At 44.8% G+C, this 17,046-nt stretch overlaps 1 protein-coding gene across 1 annotated transcript in view; it reads left to right on the top strand.

Annotated features, from left to right (window-relative positions):
* The window catches only part of cd44b (CD44 molecule (IN blood group) b), a 32,552-nt gene extending 15,787 nt beyond the window's left edge, over positions 1 to 16,765 (top strand). The window contains exons 3-8 of the mRNA XM_084334306.1: positions 660 to 799; positions 1,484 to 1,540; positions 3,927 to 4,544; positions 10,629 to 10,721; positions 15,507 to 15,585; positions 16,518 to 16,765. Of these exons, the coding sequence (XP_084190432.1) occupies positions 660 to 799; positions 1,484 to 1,540; positions 3,927 to 4,544; positions 10,629 to 10,721; positions 15,507 to 15,585; positions 16,518 to 16,734 (1,204 nt within the window). The 3' untranslated portion in view covers positions 16,735 to 16,765. The remainder of the gene's footprint in view (positions 1 to 659; positions 800 to 1,483; positions 1,541 to 3,926; positions 4,545 to 10,628; positions 10,722 to 15,506; positions 15,586 to 16,517) is intronic.
* The last annotated feature ends 281 nt before the right edge of the window (positions 16,766 to 17,046 follow it).

Genomic DNA, 17,046 nt, shown 5'->3' with positions numbered 1-17,046 from the left:
ATTTTACTCAAGTAAGTATCTGTTACAAGCTTCGGTCTTAAGTAGAAAAATGTGATTTTTAATCTAGATTAATCTAGATTAATTACAAAAATGTTTTAGATTAATTAGTTAATTTGTTTTAATCTATTGACAGCACTAATATATATAATACATTTACATTTACATTTAGTCATTTAGCTGAACGCTTTTATCCAAAGCGACTTACAAGTTCTGTACGACAAGTCATCAGGAAGGAAGGGTACAACTCTATCGGCTGAGTGACAATGTTCATCAAAGTGTTGAGTGCTACAGTGTAGGTTAGTTTATTAGGACAAGTGCATGACAGTAAGGTTAGTTAGGGTTAGTTTTTTTTTTTTTTATAATGATTGAAGAAGTGTGTCTTTAGTCGACGGCGAAAGATTGGACGGGTTTCGGCTGCTGTCCTAACTGGGGTGGGTAGTTCATTCCACCATTGTGGGGCAAGGACTGAGAATAGGCGACTTCTCCTTGATGACCCTCCCGGAGCTCGGATAGGAGTGGGTCTGAGGCGGCCAGAAGATGCAGAGCGTAGGGGGGTCTTGAGGGTGTGTAGTTAGAGACCATTGACCGGAGGTAGGCGGAAGCTGTTCCCTTGTTTACTGCAAATGTCTGGCTGACTCCTGATCTCTGTGTCCGTCTAGAAACGGCTGGATGAGCGACCAGACAGTCGCTATTCTGAGACACAAGCACCACGTGAACTGCATGAAGAACCTGGTGGGGCTCTTCGTCCAGCCAGCTGCCGCTGAGCAGAGGTTTGATGCCTACTGTTACGATGCCCAAGGTACCCCCCACACCCACACACACACACACACACACACACGCACACATACACACATCCACACACACCCACACACACCCACACACACACACACACACACACACACACACACATCCACACACATCCACACACATCCACACACACCCACACACACACACACACACATCCACACACACGCACACATACACACACGCACACATACACACATCCACACACACGCACACATACACACATACACACACACACACACACACACGCGCACACACACACACACACACACACACACAGTTCCCGTACAACCCTCTGTTCTGCAACACGGTCTAATAAAAAAACATAAATAAAGTACTAATCGACCACAGAGGGGGAAAAGTACATAATAATGTATGTTTTTTTTTTTTATGTAATATATGTACTTATTTGTAATACGTGCACAGGTTACATTTTAGATACGATATGTAAAATATATGACTTATGGCTATAACATAACATACATTATGTGCCTTTTTTCGCGCGGTCGACTTTAGTACTTTATTTTCATATATTTTAGGTGAGATCGGGCTGCTTCATTGTGTCGTTGTCGTGACAGAAATATGAAAGTGGAACAGTTGTCAATGACCTCCATCATTTAAAAATATCTTTGTCCCCCCCCCCCCCCCTCTCCCCCCTGTCTGCCCCCACCCCCCCTAGTTGGGCCCGAGGAGAGCTGTGAGGCGGGAGGTGCAGACTTCAACTCAGACGCACCAGGTCAGTCTTCCAGTCACACATGGTGGTTAAATGAACTCCGTCGGCCTCCGGAGAGCCGAGTTCTTCTCCCTTGATCTGCTCTCTGACCCGGTTCCTGCACCTCTCTGCTCGAGGACACCGCTGCTGCTGCGCCGGATCTGTTCTTTCTCTCGCACCTCACTTACAAAACCACTTCCTGCAGGGCGGCTAGGCGGTGCAGTGGGCAAGGCACTCACCACCAATGCTGGAGACCAGTGGCGGCCGCTGCCGCTGGTGCCTTGTGGGTCACAGTTCACGTTAATAGGTCGAGTTGAAAATGTAATGCTCTGAGATGCTCTGGAGCAATCTCTCTCTCTCGGATCAATCAAATCAAATAATTAACACATGTATGTTGTCATTTTAAACAACTCACCATTCATTCATTATGCATCAGCAGCAGCTAAATGAATGTTATAGTTCACAACACAGCAGCACGTTTTGAATCGCTAGCCTATTAATTATCGTCTCAGCAAGCACAGTCAATACTTTTTTCCGTAGCCGCATTTCGCGGAGACAGCTGTGTATAGCGAGAGAGAGAGAGAGAGAGAGAGAGAGAGAGAGAGAGAGAGAGAGAGAGAGAGAGAGAGAGAGAGAGAGAGAGAGAGAGAGAGAGAGAGAGAGAGACTCACTGTTTAGTTGAAACGTCCAGGGCAGGAGAGCTTGATAAACGTGTATAATCCACTGTTGATGTATTCCAGACCACTGTCCACTGTCTCCAGACTGCATCCGCCATATAGCTTGTTAGCCAAGTGTTAGCTTGTTAGCACAACACAAGTACATTCCTTTGTCCATTTCCGCTCGAACAGACTGCAAACTACCTGGCGTTCTATCGCCATGCTCTAAGACAAACTCTAACCTTAACCAACTTTGAAAGAGTGCCTAAGCTTAACAGTCTAAAGAACTTGCAGTCACGGCACGCTCTAAGACAAACAGCTGCCTGCATCATTCTCACAACAACACAACTATCTCCACCAACGGACCAACCTAGGAATAACCTAGAATTGGAACATTAGAAATTGGATTCGGCCAATCAGAGATCGTCTCTGTGAAATTCTGCTACGGAAAAAAATACTGGCGTCGGCCAATCAGAGAGCGTCTCCGCGAAATGCGGCTACAGAAATTCTTGACGCTACTGGCTAGACCGCTTCAAATCGCGCCCGGATTCCAACATAATAGTCATATTTCAACGCACAGCGCGTTATGCACTGATTGGCTGTGACGGATACAGCGATCAAACTGTGACGCGCACTCAGAGCGCTATCGCGTCTAGCCCGGGCCGAGAAATACGAAAAAATTAAAAAAAATAAAAAAAACGTGATGTCACTTCCTGCTCAGGAAAACGAGTGTTTTTTATTTGAGATAATAACATTATATTGCGCATTGGAAATACAAACATACTTAAAATGAGTAAATATTATTCATTTTAAACATGTTTATATTATTTATAGGGCTATAAAACAAAAAACTAAAAAGTTTTATTTTCTTCTTATCTGATTTAACAGCAGGTGGGTCGGCGCCCGTGCGCCCCTAGTGGCAGAGCCGCCACTGCTGGAGACGCTGGGTTCGAGCCCAGCTCTCCACACTGTTTTCAGTTTGGCTGGTCGTCCGTACTAATACACATTGGCAGTATTAGGGGGAGGGAAAACTGAGGGGTGGGGATCGGACGTTGTTGTGGACAGCGACTCCTACGGGTCGGTCGGTGCGCCTGCGCAGTAGAATCAAGAAGCGACGGGGGCGGCGGCGTGTCCCTCCAAAGCGCAGACCCCCCCGACGCTGAGAGATCGAGCTGCGCAGGTGAAAAGATGCGACGGCTGTTACCTCGAGTATCGGAGGGGACTCGTGCTATTGCAGCCAGCTTGTGGGAGGCAAGAAACAGCGTTCGAGACAGGAGCGGGTTGAATGGACCTATCTCAAACCCTGCCCTCTTTTCTTAATCCTCCAATCACAACTGACCTATCTCAAACCCTGCCCTCTTTTCTTGATCCTCCAATCACAACTGACCTATCTCAAACCCTGCCCTCTTTTCTTGATCCTCCAATCACAACTGACCTATCTCAAACCCTGCCCTCTTTTCTTGATCCTCCAATCACAACTGACCTATCTCAAACCCTGCCCTCTTTTCTTGATCCTCCAATCACAACTGACCTATCTCAAACCCTGGACAGTTGTCCGAGGTAAGCGACAGTTGTGATTGGAGGATCAAGAAAAGAGGGCAGGGTTTGAGATAGGTCTATTGGACAATACGAAATTGGGATGGGAGAAAAATAGAAAATGGGAGAAAAAGTGTATATAAATAAAATAAAAAAAAAAACACTTCCTGCGCTCCTCCGGACTCTAACCGCGTGACCCTGGTTGTGTTGTTGTTCAGTTACAGCGGGCGAACCCACGGCAGAGCCCCCCGAGGTCGCGGAGGAGGACCAGGACCAGGCAGACTTCCTGGCCGAGGCGGCGGCCACGGCCACGGCCACGGCCACTCCCGCGGCGGCGGGCACGGCCGAACCCGAGCGCGTGGCTTTCCACTGGCCCGCGGCGGAGGCGGGCGGCGCCCTGCCGAACACCACCACCACCACCTCGGAGGAGGAGGAACGCAACGAGACGACGTCGTCCACGGAGGCCGAGGAGGCCCAGGGGGGGGAGGTGGCGGAGATGCACCCGTCGTGGGGGGCCGAGGAGCCCACCACCACACCGGCCGGGGAGGCGGAGGCGGGGAACACCACGGAGACCTCCGTCTGGGGGGAGGACGGGCGCGTCGACGAGACCCAGGCGGTGGGGCCCACCACCACGGCCGGCCCCGGGGTGCTGCTGCCGGTGACCCCCGACAACGTGGAGGATTCATCCACGGGATCCGGGATGATGCTGCCCGGCCTCTCCTCCTCCTCCTCCGAGACGCCCCCTGGTGGCCACCCGGCGGAAGCGCCGCGGCCCGACCCGGCGATGACGCCCGAGAAGGAGGCGGACCCCCCGAAGGAGGAGGCGGAGACCAGCGGTGAGGACAACAACCGTGTTGTTTATGTTGACAAACAAACAAACAAACAAACAAACATAATTGTCGAGGTTAACCCATTATTCACTGCCGCGCTACCAAAACCGTTAACCCTTTCACTGCCACACACAACAACAGCCGGTTAACCCTTTCACTGCCACGCTACAGAAGGTTGACCCTTTACTATCGTCACACTACCGACGGTATAGCCGCCTGGTAGTGTGATAGTAAAGGGTTGACCTTCTTCTGTAGTGTGGCAATGAAAGGGTTAAGGGTGTGCTGCATGATCAAATCATCTTGGTTGGTACCAAATATAATAATATATTTGTTAAAACATAGTCAAGTCAAATACAAATTAGGTTAGGAGTTTGGTAAGGGGGGGACATGACGTTCTCTGGCCAGGAGACTTGGGTCAATAACCCTGACTTCTTCGTGGGGTCACCTTATAAACCTACCTGACACAAAGGGGGGGGAGGGGATGACAGGAAGGGGAGGGGCCCCGGCAGGATTTGATTGATTGATTGATTGAACATTTTATTTAACAGATTGCAGAATGGGTACAATACAGTACGGCTCAATATACACACAATTGTTAAGGGGATGCAGACCTGAGAAAGACTTTCGTCTTGTTTACATCAGGGTCCCCCATTTTCAATTCATAATATCATACATGACATACAGATATACAGTACTGCTACATCTATACATTTATGACATACCAGATTTACAAATATACAGTACTGTTTGTGATACAAGAAGAGTCTAAAAAAGAGAGTATATACATTTGACGAAGAAACTGTACATTGGAGGAGGTTGGTAGGTGGGGTGGAGGGGGCGGGGTTGGGTAGGTGGGGTGGGGGGGGGGACACTGTACATTGGAGGTGGTGGGGTGAGGGGGGGGGGATTGGGTAGGCGGGGGTGGGGGTAACTAACTGTACATTGGATTATCGACGAAACCTTACTTGGTCCCAAGAAGAGGGTCTCGTGCGTTATTGGGTTTAATAGGACACTTATTGTACATTGGAGGGGGTTGCGTTAGGACATTTACAGGGGCCAGGAAGGAGGAAGGTCTTATCAAAAGGACTAAGTGAAAAAAGTAGTAGAACGCTCTCACCTCACTAGACTTGACACTGGGTGCTGTAACCTCTGATATTATACATAAAAATAGGGAAACGATGTCCAGGCACGCACACTCCAGGTTTTTCCAAATTTATTGGCAGCCTGAAATCATGACGTTTTGGTGTGCAGTGCACACACCTTCTTCAGAATGGCTTGCATCAAAGCGGACCGTGCCGGTTAGCCTTCGGGGGAGAGGTGTTAGTTGGACAATGCCTATATAGGCTAACTGGTCATGTCCGCTTCCATTCATTGTGCGAAGCTAGGCTAACGTGCAGCCAGATAGCTTTCTACTGAACGCACAGAGAGGAAACTGGTATCCATCTTCTTGTCTCTCTCTGGAGAAGACGGTAAGCTAATGTCCCAAAATGTTGGCGTGTTCCTTTAAGCTAAATAATAATAATAATAGATTTAATTTATATAGCACACTTGTGAGCTAGAGGTGCTTTACAGCAGAAGGAAAACAAAATAAAAAATAGAATAAAAAGGTTTAAAACAAGAAAAACATTCAAATGAATAACAATAAAAAGATAAGAATAAAAAGGGTTAAAATATAAAACATTTTAAATGAATAAAATTTACTAAAATTAAATATACAAAACATAGGAGCAGATACAAATAAAAAATAAAATAAAAAGGCCAGGATGTCTGTCTCAGGCAGCTCACTCCTTATCTACAAGCAACACCTCGAGACGGAGCGGGGGGGGGGGGGGGTCTTCAACAAAGGGCCCCTTTGAACAATTCGCTCCTTCGCCAGTGGAGCCGGGGTCGCAAGGGTCACAGGGAGCCCAATGGAGCACAAACCCACCCCCCCACCCCCCCTACAGGGCAAAGAACTGTTGATAATGTCAGTGCTATTTCTGTCAGAATATTTGTGTGTTTGTGTGTGTGTGTGTGTGTGTGTGCGTGCCGTGCGTGCGTGCGTGCGTGCGTGCGTGTGTGTGTGTGTGTGTGTGTGTCCTGTATGGATCTCCGCTCCTGATTTCTAATTCAGATATCAAGCATCCTGCAGTTTCAAAATATTTATTCCGACAATCTCTGTTCAACCCGATTCCCTTTGATCTTCCTAAAATGGTCTAAAAATAGAGGTGCCTGCCTGTTCTGGGGCACAGGAATAATAACACATTGTGTAAATTCAAAAAAAAAAAAAAAAAAAAAAAAAAAAAAAAAAAAACGTAATGGGTGGCATTCCCCTTTAAGCTTCCTTCTCCTCATTGCTATGATTATTTACAATTCAGTGCATGGGGGGGGGGGACGTTTTATAAGATAAGATAAGATAAGATTTTCCTTTATTGATCCCCCTGGGGGAAACTCAGGCGGGGGGGGGGGGGGAGTACGGGTATGGCCAGGGCAATAAAATTAATTCTGAATATAGAAATATGAGAAAAATAAACAGTATAATACAAGTGTTGCAGGTGAGGGTCTATATACGTTGTAGTCTTATGATGGTTAACCCCTTCACTGCCACACACGACGACACAGCCGGTTAACCCTTTTTCACTGTGACAATACAGAAGGTTAGCCCTTTACTATCACACAACCGACGGCGGCGCTAATGATGCTAATGATGGAGCATCGCCGTCGGTTGTGTGATAGCAAAGGGCTAACCTTCTGCCGTGTGGCAGTGAAAGGGTTTTAAGAGTCAGACACACTCAGTGGTCATGCAGCCATTCCTAATAGGTCTCTGCAGTTCTGCAACCGTTAGTTTAAGTTTAACTCTCTCAAGGTCAAGTTTAACTCTCAACAGAGTTACTTGCACACAGGGCACAGGGTTATCTCCCTAAATCACCTAACTGATGATGAAGTGAAGAAAGCGTGGATTTGACGTGTTCCTTATTTGCACAAGGAAGGACTCTTGGAAACGACACATCCCAGTCGTTCACAGGCAACAGGTTTTGGGTCCTGAAGAAACTCCAAGAACAGAGTCTGCCCCCTAGTGGCAGGGTGAGATATGGAACAGATGTAATCCAAGATGGCGTCAACTGTTGCTGCTGAATCACCACTATACCCATTACTCTTATACACATAGTATATATATTCAGATTCAAATTCTTTATTGCCTAACGTATATTATATAACCGATAGGGCATACAGACCCTCATCTGCACCTTTGTTTTTACACTGTTCATATTTCTCATATTTTTATATTTCAGGTACAATTCTATTGCCCATATTTATGTCTTTCTACTATCACCCTGCCCCATACCTGTACCTCCCCTCCCCCATGCTGCTATATGACGCCAGCATTCCCCCCAAGGGATCAATAAAGGAGTATCGTATCTTATATAGCTGTGGAATAATACTCATCATATTCAAAAACAGAATGATTTTCATTTTAGGATAATTAGTCTACACACACACACACGCTACAGTATGTCCATGGAAATTAAAGTCATTTTCCCATGCCAATCTTTCAATTTGCAGATGCTGCACCTCAATTGTTTTTCGTCTTCTTTATTTGATGCATTTACTTATTTATCATTATTTAGTTTTTTTTTTTTTTACAACGTCACTTCCTCTGTTGTGTGCAGGTGGGCGAGAGAGAGGCCATAGGGACTAAAGGCCTCTACATGCTACAGCAAATTCAAAGCAACTTCAACACAACATCGGCGCAATTTCAGCGCGCTTGTTGCAGACAGTCTTGTAGACTGTGTTGCGAGGACGTTGCGTACCTGTCTCCAAAATCTAATCTAAAGACCCGTTGCGTTGGTATTGCGTAGCAGTGATTGGTTGGTAGTGAATGGGGGCGGGGCTGTCTGTCACTTCTAGTGTTTTCCTGGCTCGAGACCAAAAGAAAACTTTCTGACAGGAGCTCGAGACCAAAAGAAAACTTTCTGACAGGAGCTCGATAGCTAGTGTATTGTTTCATTACACTTGTTTAATTGTTTGTTTAAAATGAATCAAATGCAGGAACGTATTGCAGAGGAGGTCCGAAAGTACAAACATTTATATAATAGCGGGTCTAAAGACTACAAGGATAGCATTATGACGATGAATCCGTGGAAGGAGATTGGGGAAACAATGGGGATGGACTGGGTTGATGTGGCGATATAACTATATTACACTATATACAAGAACACAAGCGAAAACAAACATAAACAGGGCTATTATTATACTAACGATGTATGGTTGAGAAGGGAAATCCGTTTGTAATTGCTAGAGTGCGCACCTTCGGCTGCCCAAAGTATTCAGGCGGGCTGGGCGCGCTCGAGCCGCACATCCGGGGTACATTTTGTTGCATCATAGGCTGCGCGTTGATTTTGCAGAAGCATAAAGGTAATGTGTCTGCAACACCGTTGCTTTGTCGATGTTGTGTTGAAGTTGCTTTGAATTTGCTGTAGCATGTAGAGGCCTTAACGCTGCACAGTCTGAAGCCTCACTCCTGTCTGTGTAAACGGATCACAACCTCCCACCCCAGAAACATCATCGTTTTATTTCATTTAAAGGGGAACTATTTTACTATTTCTTTCACTATTTGGGCACTTTTACACAATTCCTGTGAGTCTATGGAACACCTCTGTAATATATATTTTTTTTTTATTCATTGTTTTGTATTTCTAATCAAGTCCTCAAAAACAGCATTTTTCTACCTCAAGATCTCGAGCCGTTTTGAGCCTGGGCTGCAGGTCCAGGTCCAGCCACTGTGTGCAGCTCATCTTGTATCTCAACATTAACATGCAGCGGTGTCTCTCTGACATCACAAATCAGCACATTTTCAAATGACTCAGTTCAGTGAGGGTGAATATTGTGAGAGGAGAATTGGAAGAATGCGCCAATATGAGAATTTTGAGACATAGATCATATTAATATAAGTTCACATAGCTAGGAAACAATGCTAAACACTCAAAAAGGCCATTTATAAGATAGTTCCCCTTTAAAATAAATCGTGTCATTCACACAAATGGGGTTTATATATGACACCATGAATATGACAAAATGAACCGTTAACATGATCAATTAGTAAGATATTCCTTTATTGATCCCCTTGGGGAAATTCCGGCATAATAGCAGCATGGGGGAGGGGGAGGGGAAGGGGGGGGGGGGGTACAGGTATGGGCAGGGCAATAGTGGAAGACATAATACAGGCGATACAATTATAGTACAAAAGAAAAGTGAAAATAGGCCATGTAAACAATATAATTAACTCTGAAATCTGAATATACGCATATGAGCAAGTAGGCGGCGTGATCAAGGTGCAGCTGTCTCTTAATATCAGTTATATTATACATAATAATAAATATGGTTGCATAATAATAAATATGGTTAAATACAGTAATACACCCAAAATATCAAAGTGTGTAATGTCTAGTATATTCCATAATACAGTATATTATAACCTTTAGACACCGTGTGTGCGTCTGGCTCATCTTAACCAGGCAGGTGAATGATTCCAGTTGTGGGCTTGTTGTGCTGCAGTACCGTGGATGACCACTGAGCTTCATATTAGCCCTGAACAGTGTAGAGGCCCCGCCCCCCCAGGGACGAGCCCCATGACCCCAACCCCCCCCAGGGACGAGCCCCATGACCCCAACCCCCCCCAGGGACGACCCCCATGACCCCAACCCCCCCAGGGACGACCCCCATGACCCCAACCCCCCCAGGGACGACCCCCATGACCCCAACCCCCCCCAGGGACGACCCCCATGACCCTAACCCCCCCAGGGATGAGCCCCATGACCCCAACCCCCCCAGGGACGACCCCCATGACCCCTGAACAGTGTAGAGCCGTTACTCCTAACAAACTGGTTAAGCTTGGCAACTCTTTCGAAGTTGGTTAAGGTTAGGGTTAGGGTAACAGCCTGCTGGCGCGATTGTTAGGAGTAACGCGATTGGCGCTGAGAGAAACGTCAGTGGCCAATCAGATCGCGGAAAACTGCAAGTGCGTTGGTAAAAGACTACACGTGTCCGTGAGGTGTCTTTAAGATGGATCCTGAAGTGACGTCCCCCCTCTCTCTTACTCCCATGATGCAGCTGGTCCCATTCCGCCAAGGATACATGCAGACAAGGGGGAGCAGGGACTAGGAGCGCCGCCTGCTGGACAGGAGGACAGCACTGATTCCACAAGTGAGCAACACCTACCACCATAGATATATATAGAACACTAGATAGCTTGCCCGCGCTGCCGGCCAATGGAGAGCGACGTCACTGAACCTATCTAGTGTTCTATAGATATCTATGCCTACCACTACCAGTACTCTAACATGTCTCATGTATCAACACCACAGGGGGGTAAAAGGTACCCAGAAATTATACTTAGGTGAAAGTATGGGTACCATCTCAAAATTGTACTCAAGTAAAAGTCAGAGTATCTGGCTAAAAACACACTTGAGTAAAAGTAAAAAAGTTTCTACTTTTAAATGTACTTACTAAAAAGTTAAAGTAAATTTTTTTTTTTATTCCGGGGCAATGAAATGTTCCGTTTCGTCCTCTTCATCACCCGTACTATAGTTTGTGGCCATCTTCTGTAGCTCGTCACTCTGACTGTCTTTTCTTCTGATAGCAGGTGTTTAATCAAAGATCCCCGCTTTCTAGTCTTGCACAAGGACCAATCAGCATGGGTGTGGGCGGGTTCATTTTCCATTGATGGGGATTTGATTGGCTGTTTTTAAATAAAGAGCGGCCGCAGGATTAATAACGTTAACGTTAGTTCGGCCAGAGAAACAAATACACTAATTAAAATGGTTGGACCTGTGAGATTTGTAATTTTGTGCTTTGTAGGTCTGCATTTTAAATGTAAGGCGTAAAAAGTATGTTTTTTTTCTCTGAAATGTAATTGAGTAAAAGTACAAGTATACAAACCTAATAATACTTGAGTAAAGTACAAATACCCCAAAACAGTACTTAAGTATTGTAACGAAGTACAATTACTCAAGTACTTTACACCAGTGATCAACACCTACCAGTACTCTGACATGTCTCATGTATTATTGATAAGATAAGATACTGTAAAATAAGATATTCCTTTTGTAATTGAGTGGATTTGAACCTAGGACCATAGGATCCACAGGCGGCCGCACTAACTAGCTGAGCTAAAGGATCAGACCCGTTAGCAAGTGCTGATTGACGACAACCGACTCGTTAGTAGTTATACACTCTATTGATCCCTTTGGGGAAATTTGTGATAGTTGCCAAGGTTAGTTAACGTTAGCTTCAATGCTAACGGTAGTAATGTATGTAACTTATGTAAGGTTAGCTGAGGTAGCAATGGTAATCAGTAGTAATGTATGTAACTTATGTAACGTTATCGGTTAGCTGAGGTAGCAACGGTAATGTGTGTTACTTATGTAACGTTAGCTGAGGTAGCAACAGTAATGTATGTTACTTATGTAACGTTAGCTGAGGTAGCAACAGTAATGTATGTTACTTATGTAACGTTAGCTGAGGTAGCAACGGTAATGTATGTTACTTATGTAACGTTAGCTGAGGTAGCAACAGTAACGTATGTAACTTATGTAACGTTAGCTGAGGTAGCAACAGTAACGTATGTAACTTATGTAACGTTAGCTGAGGTAGCAGAAGTAATGTATGTAACTTATGTAACGTTAGCTGAGGTAGCAACAGTAATGTATGTAACTTATGTAACGTTAGCTGAGGTAGCAACAGTAACGTATGTAACTTATGTAACGTTAGCTGAGGTAGCAGCAGTAATGTATGTAACTTATGTAACGTTAGCTGAGGTAGCAACAGTAATGTATGTAACTTATGTAACATTAGCTGAGGTAGCAACGGTAATGTATGTAACTTATGTAACATTAGCTGAGGTAGTAACTGTAATGTATGTAACTTATGTAACGTTAGCTGAGGTAGCAACGGTAATGTATGTAACTTATGTAACGTTAGCTGAGGTAGCAACGGTAATGTATGTAACTTATGTAACGTTAGCTGAGGTAGCAACAGTAATGTATGTAACTTATGTAACGTTAGCTGAGGTAGCAACGGTAATGTATGTAACTTATGTAACGTTAGCTGAGGTAGCAACAGTAATGTACTGTATGTAACTTATGTAACGTTAGCTGAGGTAGCAACAGTAATGTATGTAACTTATGTAACGTTGGCTGAGTCAGCAACAGTAATGTATGTAACTTATGTAACGTTAGCTGAGGTAGCAACAGTAATGTATGTAACGTTAGCTGAGGTAGCAACACTAATGTATGTAACTTATGTAACGTTAGCTGAGTCAGCAACAGTAATGTATGTAACTTATGTAACGTTAGCTGAGGTAGCAACAGTAATGTATGTAACTTATGTAACGTTAGCTGAGGTAGCAACGGTAACGTATGTAACTTATGTAACGTTAGCTGAGGTAGCAACAGTAATGTATGTAACTTATGTAACGTTAGCTGAGGTAGCAACAGTAATGTATGTAACTTATGTAACGTTAGCTGAGGTAGCAACGGTAATGTATGTAACTTATGTAACATTAGCTGAGGTAGCAACGGTAATGTATGTAACTTATGTAACGTTAGCTGAGGTAGCAACAGTAATGTATGTAACTTATGTAACATTAGCTGAGGTAGCAACAGTAATGTATGTAACTTATGTAACGTTAGCTGAGGTAGTAACTGTAATGTATGTAACTTATGTAACGTTAGCTGAGGTAGCAACGGTAATGTATGTAACTTATGTAACATTAGCTGAGGTAGCAACAGTAATGTACTGTATGTAACTTATGTAACGTTAGCTGAGGTAGCAACAGTAATGTATGTAACTTATGTAACGTTGGCTGAGTCAGCAACAGTAATGTATGTAACTTATGTAACGTTAGCTGAGGTAGCAACAGTAATGTATGTAACGTTAGCTGAGGTAGCAACAGTAATGTATGTAACTTATGTAACGTTAGCTGAGGTAGCAACAGTAATGTATGTAACTTATTTAACGTTAGATGAGGTAGCAACAGTAATGTATGTAACTTATGTAACGTTAGCTGAGGTAGCAACAGTAATGTATGTAACTTATGTAACGTTAGCTGAGGTAGCAACAGTAATGTATGTAACTTATTTAACGTTAGATGAGGTAGCAACAGTAATGTATGTAACTTATGTAACGTTAGCTGAGGTAGCAACAGTAATGTATGTAACTTATGTAACGTTAGCTGAGGTAGCAACAGTAATGTACTGTATGTAACTTATGTAACGTTAGCTGAGGTAGCAACAGTAATGTATGTAACTTATGTAACGTTAGCTGAGGTAGCAACAGTAATGTATGTAACTTATGTAACGTTAGCTGAGGTAGCAACGGTAATGTATGTAACTTATGTAACGTTAGCTGAGGTAGCAACAGTAATGTATGTAACTTATGTAACGTTAGCTGAGGTAGCAACAGTAATGTATGTAACTTATGTAACGTTAGCTGAGGTAGCAACGGTAATGTATGTAACTTATGTAACGTTAGCTGAGGTAGCAACAGTAATGTATGTAACTTATGTAACGTTAGCTGAGGTAGCAACAGTAATGTACTGTATGTAACTTATGTAACGTTAGCTGAGGTAGCAACAGTAATGTATGTAACTTATGTAACGTTAGCTGAGGTAGCAACAGTAATGTATGTAACTTATGTAACGTTAGCTGAGGTAGCAACGGTAATGTATGTAACTTATGTAACGTTAGCTGAGGTAGCAACAGTAATGTATGTAACTTATGTAACGTTAGCTGAGGTAGCAACAGTAATGTATGTAACTTATGTAACGTTAGCTGAGGTAGCAACAGTAACGTATGTAACTTATGTAACGTTAGCTGAGGTAGCAACAGTAATGTATGTAACTTATGTAACGTTAGCTGAGGTAGCAACGGTAATGTATGTAACTTATGTAACGTTAGCTGAGGTAGCAACAGTAATGTATGTAACTTATGTAACGTTGGCTGAGGTAGCAACAGTAATGTATGTAACTTATGTAATGTTAGCTGAGGTAGCAACAGTAATGTATGTAACTTATGTAACGTTAGCTGAGGTAGCAACAGTAATGTATGTAACTTATGTAACGTTGGCTGAGGTAGCAACAGTAATGTACTGTATGTAACTTATGTAACGTTAGCTGAGGTAGCAACAGTAATGTATGTAACTTATGTAACGTTAGCTGAGGTAGCAACAGTAATGTATGTAACTTATGTAACGTTAGCTGAGGTAGCAACAGTAATGTATGTAACTTATGTAACGTTAGCTGAGTCAGCAACAGTAATGTATGTAACTTATGTAACGTTAGCTGAGGTAGCAACAGTAATGTATGTAACTTATGTAACGTTAGCTGAGGTAGCAACGGTAACGTATGTAACTTATGTAACGTTAGCTGAGGTAGCAATGGTAACGTATGTAACTTATGTAACGTTACCTGAGGTAGCAACGGTAACGTATGTAACTTATGTAACGTTAGCTGAGGTAGCAACAGTAATGTATGTAACTTATGTAACGTTAGCTGAGGTAGCAACAGTAATGTATGTAACTTATGTAACGTTAGCTGAGGTAGCAACAGTAATGTATGTAACTTATGTAACGTTAGCTGAGGTAGCAACGGTAATGTATGTAACTTATGTAACGTTAGCTGAGGTAGCAACAGTAATGTATGTAACTTATGTAACGTTAGCTGAGGTAGCAACGGTAACGTATGTAACTTATGTAACGTTAGCTGAGGTAGCAACAGTAACGTATGTAACTTATGTAACGTTAGCTGAGGTAGCAACAGTAATGTATGTAACTTATGTAACGTTAGCTGAGGTAGCAACGGTAATCAGTAGTATCGCGACCTGTGCACTTTCGATTCACTACGTCTGCCGCCGTGTATCGCGTTTGAGGGCAAAAAAAAGGCGCCCAATCAGATCACAGCCTCACGGACAATACATATACCTTATTTTGCAGGTTGGGTGGTCATCATTGCAGTGATCGCGGCGGTGTGCGCTCTTCTCCTCGTCTGTGCCGCTGTCGCCAAGCGAAAAAGGTACGTCTTACTTGATCATTTCCCACTTTAATCCATTTGTGCCAATGTGCGCTGTATTGTTTGTTAGCGATCTGTTACGCATGTTTTTCCATTGGGTTTATTATCTCTTTTTCGGGAGGCAGAACATGTTAACTCCACACAGAAAGGCCAGGGAGAGCGGCTGGGTGGCGCAGCGGACATTGCGCTCGTCACCAACGCAAGAGACACCGGGTTCGAAATCCGGCTGTCAGCGTTGCCTCCGGCTTGCCCCGGCCGTCATACTAACTCAATTGGCAGAGTTAGCGGGTGGGAAGTCGAAGGGTGGTAGTCTGGTCGTTGTGAACAGCGACTCCTACAGGTCGGTTGGGGGGGGCGCCTGCACAGCAAAGTCAGGAAAATGGCGGGGGTAGTGTGAGCCTCCCACATACTACACCTCGCCAAATGAGAGTGCGCTGGCAGGTGAAAAGATGTGACAGGCTGCCTCCTTGTGTATCGGAGGGGACATGTGATGCAAGGCTTCTATCCTCCCTACAACCGGCCAGTGGGGGGGGCATATGCGAGCAACGATCAGGACAGGGGAGGGAGAATTGGCACGAGAGGTCAATTGGGATGGGGAGAAAAATCACAGAAAAAGGAGGAGAAAAAAGTAGATAAAAAAAAAAGAACGGCCAGTAACCCAGTAACCTGGGCCCGAAGCGGGAATCGAACCCAGGACCTTCTTGCTGTGAGGCGACAATGTTAACCACTACACCACCGTGCCACACCGTGCATGCCTTCATGAAGTCTATAGGCTTGACTTGATTGATTGAAGGGCAGCCGCCGGTGGTAGTCGACACCCTCCCCACACCGACAGTGGGATCAGGAAGTGAATTGGCACAAGGACTCAATTGGGGGATGGGAGAAAAACCAGAAAAGGCAAAAACACAAAATAATTCTCCTCCCCCCCCCTTCAGCTGGTTCGGCAAGCAGCAGACCCTGATGATCACCTCCAAGGACGGCAGCGAGGGCAACGGGGCGGCGGCCTCGTCGGTGGCCAGCTCCCGCGCCCAGGAGAGGGAGCAGGAGATGGTGACGCTGATGACCAAGGAGAAGATCCAGGAGAACGGCAACACGGAGGAGTTCACCGTCATCGCGCTGGAGGAGACGCCGGACAAGGAGCAGCTGGCGTGAGGAGGAGGAGGAGGAGGAGGAAGAGGGAGAGGAGGAGACGACGGGAGAGTTTTGATCTAGAACTCTTTCGGAGGGGGGGGGGGGGGGGGTACAAGGTTTGTGGGGTGAGGTTCGAGAGGGGGGGGGGGGGGGGGGTAACAATGCTGATTGGGGTTGATATGGACACTTGCGGCCCCCCCCGAAATGGACACTGATAATGCAGCAGAGTATGGGGTGGGTGTGTTTGGAGGGAGGGCTGTCCTTTGTTTTTGCGTTTGTTTGAATTGTTCTACTGCAACGGCGAGGGCAGGAGAGCGTTTGTCCCTCACAGGG

This window comes from Notolepis coatsorum (assembly GCF_963971535.1).
Source record: "Notolepis coatsorum genome assembly, chromosome: 18".
Lineage (NCBI taxonomy): Eukaryota > Metazoa > Chordata > Actinopteri > Aulopiformes > Paralepididae > Notolepis > Notolepis coatsorum.
Note: the sequence above shows the minus strand (reverse complement) of the source record. Positions and strands in the feature narration are given on the sequence as shown.